Raw genomic sequence first — 3,710 nt, forward strand, 5'->3', positions numbered from 1 at the left:
CATTTGTTTATGTCTAGATACCCCTTTTTCAGATAAATTGGGGGTCCAGGGGGTGGGGGCATTGATAGGTGAGCCTGATGGATAGAGCTTCATCAGAGCTAAACAACAAAAGAAATCTGAAGCTCCTTTGTTGAACAGTTTCTGAGTTATAAGCATCAACTAAATATTTAGCGCAGCTCACTGACATTATAAAAGGCATAAAATCAAAAGAGTTTGTGATTCTTGGTGATATTAGTATGAATTGGGCTGATAAAACTTCCAAAGGCCTGAAAGCAATGTCTATAAACTTAGGGCTTCAACAGTTAATTAAAGTACCAACAAGATTTGGCAAGACATGCAATTCCATTTTGGATCTTATTTTCACAAATCGATCCTCCATATATGGCATATCTGGAGTTATAAATACTTCAATCTCGGATCATTCACTTATTTAAAGTTTGGTGATTTTGTCTAAGAAAAGAAAATCCTTTCTGGGTACTGATTTTTGAGACTGATAAATAATATTTTATTCATGAAAATTTTTCACTCTTTTCTTGTTTTAAATAAATAAAMAGACGTGAGTGGTGTTCCTCGAGGTGATAGTAAAATTAATGTTTTAATAATTCATATTTTATCATAACTTACATGTACCCATCTGTTAAGGTACAGAAGAGTCTTAGGGAAGCAAAATATGGCACAAAAAGATTGTTGAGAACAAAGAGCAGAGCAGCATCATGACTGCCATCAAACTAAAGGAGGTTACACATGTTCTGCATCCAGATCCAACAGGTCACCAACCAATGCAGATACATTTGTTGGTACAGCTCACTGAAACAACTCTTTATTTCTAATGAAAAGTGATTCAGWTAAAAGTGTAAGGGTCAGGGCTTGGGCAGCCTACCTGTTTATGTCAGATGTGAACATAAACCTATAATCTTGTTTCTTTTGTCGTCATAATACGTGGTACTTGGACAGTGTAGTCATTTTAGTAGTAGTACTTGTACAATTGGGAGAATKTCTGGTCTAATGTGTATTTGAATGCTTTAGTGTGTGAAAGAGTGAACAAAATACTGCAAAAACAAAATAAAAAAAGACTTYTGGAAGAGAGGATTACCGTATTTTTCGGACTATAAGCTGCGACTTTTTTCCTGAACTTTGAACCATGCGGCTTATAGTCCGGTGCAGCTTATATGTTAATGTTCATGGTTTTTTTTTTTAAAAAAAATGGAGGGTACGGCTTATAGTCTGAAAAATACGGTAATATTTTCCATGTTTCAAACTTCTTATTGTGTAACTGCCTTTATTATCACAGGTGCCTTCAAGCTTTCCATCAGCCAGTCAGGCTTTTTAACGGGAACACACAACCACTGAGTAGTTTGGTTGTGTTCACCAAACTGACCAAGGAGCAGAGAAAACAAAGGCCAGAGATATCTGAGGAGCTCAGAAAGAAAATGATAGATATTCATATTAAAGATAAAGATTACAAGACCATCTCCAATCAGTTTCAAGCCCCTTGGACCACAGCTGACAAGAAGGTCAATATGACTGTAGTCAACCTCCCAAAACCTGGAGGCAAGAGGAAATGCATGCCCAGCTTGATCAGAGGAATAACTTGGATTAAATAAATAAATAAATAAAGWCCAACCAAAACCATTAATGTGAACTCTGAGGTCACAAAATATCATTTTCTCATGGCACCATCCAAAAAATACAACGAGCCAGACAAAAAATTCACCAAAATGTATGTCAACAAGAATACAAACTTCTGGGACTGAGCTTTTAGTCCATTCACACTGGTTGTGTGTGTGTTTCTTATGTTTTTGTGGAAATGAACCTGTGTGTGCAGATGGTGGTGAGTGTAGGGGGTCATTACGCTGTGTAGAAGTAATGCTAACTGAAAAAGACAACTTGGATATTTATTAGACATTTGTATAAAGTTGTGAATGAAAATGATGCAAAGTTAGACTTTAAATTAGCTTGAAACTAATTTGAACTGTTTTAAACAGAAATCTAAATAAACTGATTGAGAAGTAGTGAGAAATCCACACATGCACCAGAGTGTTACATACACAGAGGTACAAAGTAACTTRATTTGTGCCATTGTAACTGAGTCATGTTTTTGTGTACTTTGTACTTCTAAAATCAGAGTTTAAAATCTGTACTTTACTCTGAAAATTATGTTTGTTTCTAAACACCCAAACGTACTCTGGATATCAAAATACAGCTGTTGAATAAGCAAATAAAAAAAGAAAATAAAACGAAGCAGCCACAGCTCCATCATGTAGAGAGAAAATCAAATGATGAAGGAGGAGAAAAAGAAGTTGAATGAAGCAAAGATGAGAAAAGAGTACAGTACCTTTGACTCTAATGTCCGGATTGTGAGCTTTGTGAAAGGTGAAACAAGCGGGACAGAGAAGAAGAGAGAGCATTTCGTTAGGAACACAGYCAGCAGACACAAGAGAAAACTATTAAACTAGTTTCTGAGACGAAACGAGAAGGAAAAAAATCAAATCAATGCCACTTTTATTAGAAACTGAAATTCATTTTCTGCTCCAACAAAAGTCACAACTGCTGTTTGTCTTCTGTGAATATTTAAACAGAGCTTTATTTAATGTAACATTTAAATAAAGACATTAACATAAACAAATATAAATTACATTAAATGAATAAAACATATTTATACTGATAGTTTTATAAACTTGTAAGTGTTTTCTCTCTATACTCTGTTTTATCCAAATCATTTCTTATTGTTTGACATTTGATGGGAGTCACAGAGGGATTAAAAAGTATTTTCTTATCTCTGAACTAAACTAACAATTACACAAAGTCTGTAATACTTTTACTGTTACTGATCAGTGAAATCTGATCAAATATGCAGACGTTGTTTAGGATTTCCATCTGAAATTTAATGCTCATGTTAAAAATGTATTGTTAGATAGTTTTCTYTTTATTCCACTGTGTTTATAAAGTCAATTTGTTCAGGTGATTTTTGAGGCTTTTTTATTTAGAAATGTGTCTGAGGTGGAAGTGATGTAATGCACTCTTCCTCTATCGCTGTAATGACCTGCGACAGTAAATGTCTGTGATTTTTGATCATTTTTCTTCGTAAATATTGATATTTAAGTTGTATAAACTTTATTATACCGATTTATATTGTTTTTTAATATTATTGTGATATTTAATTGTCATTTTGACGATAGAAATAAATTTTAAAGGACTTTGATTTTTCTCTTTGGAAGCTGGTCCAATAATCTCAGTCTAGTGCGCCGTCTTGTGGTCAAAGCCTGAAATACAAATAGTTTGCCTTCGTCTCACTCTTTACCTTCGCTGTGTGCACAGAAGTGCTGAAAAGGGGGAGTCAGGTGCTTCATTTATTGTCCTCTGTAGTTATTAAGCATTTTCCTGTCACATAAAATACTGTTTGTAGTTCTTTATACTCTGGATTGTCAATCAGGTGACACTACTGCWCTTCCAATTGTATTTTATGTCTGCTATTGTGACACAGTAATTTCCCTCACAGCTAAATTAATTAAACATACATTCATTAAAACTAATCTTATCTGACCCCGCAGCCTGGAACAAATTACTGAACTGAAACTAGTAAAACTCGTCTCGCTGAGATCCTTCATTTCAACCCTGACAGATCCTGTGATGGCTGCATATGTCTGTCTTAAACACTATTTATCCACTGTAGGCATGGGACAGTATTAAATGATGACGGTATCATAACC

At 34.6% G+C, this 3,710-nt stretch overlaps 1 protein-coding gene across 1 annotated transcript in view; it reads right to left on the minus strand.

Moving 5' to 3' along the window:
* The window catches only part of tenm3 (teneurin transmembrane protein 3), a gene marked incomplete at its 5' end in the record, with an annotated part of 142,446 nt that overhangs the window by 97,997 nt on the left and 40,739 nt on the right, over window positions 1-3,710 (minus strand). Inside the window, 1 exon segment of the mRNA XM_014023597.1 lies at window positions 2,336-2,362. Within this exon segment, the coding sequence (XP_013879051.1) occupies window positions 2,336-2,362 (27 nt within the window).

Source organism: Austrofundulus limnaeus, unplaced genomic scaffold, assembly GCF_001266775.1.
Source record: "Austrofundulus limnaeus strain Quisiro unplaced genomic scaffold, Austrofundulus_limnaeus-1.0 Scaffold379, whole genome shotgun sequence".
In the NCBI taxonomy this organism is placed as follows: Eukaryota; Metazoa; Chordata; class Actinopteri; order Cyprinodontiformes; family Rivulidae; genus Austrofundulus; species Austrofundulus limnaeus.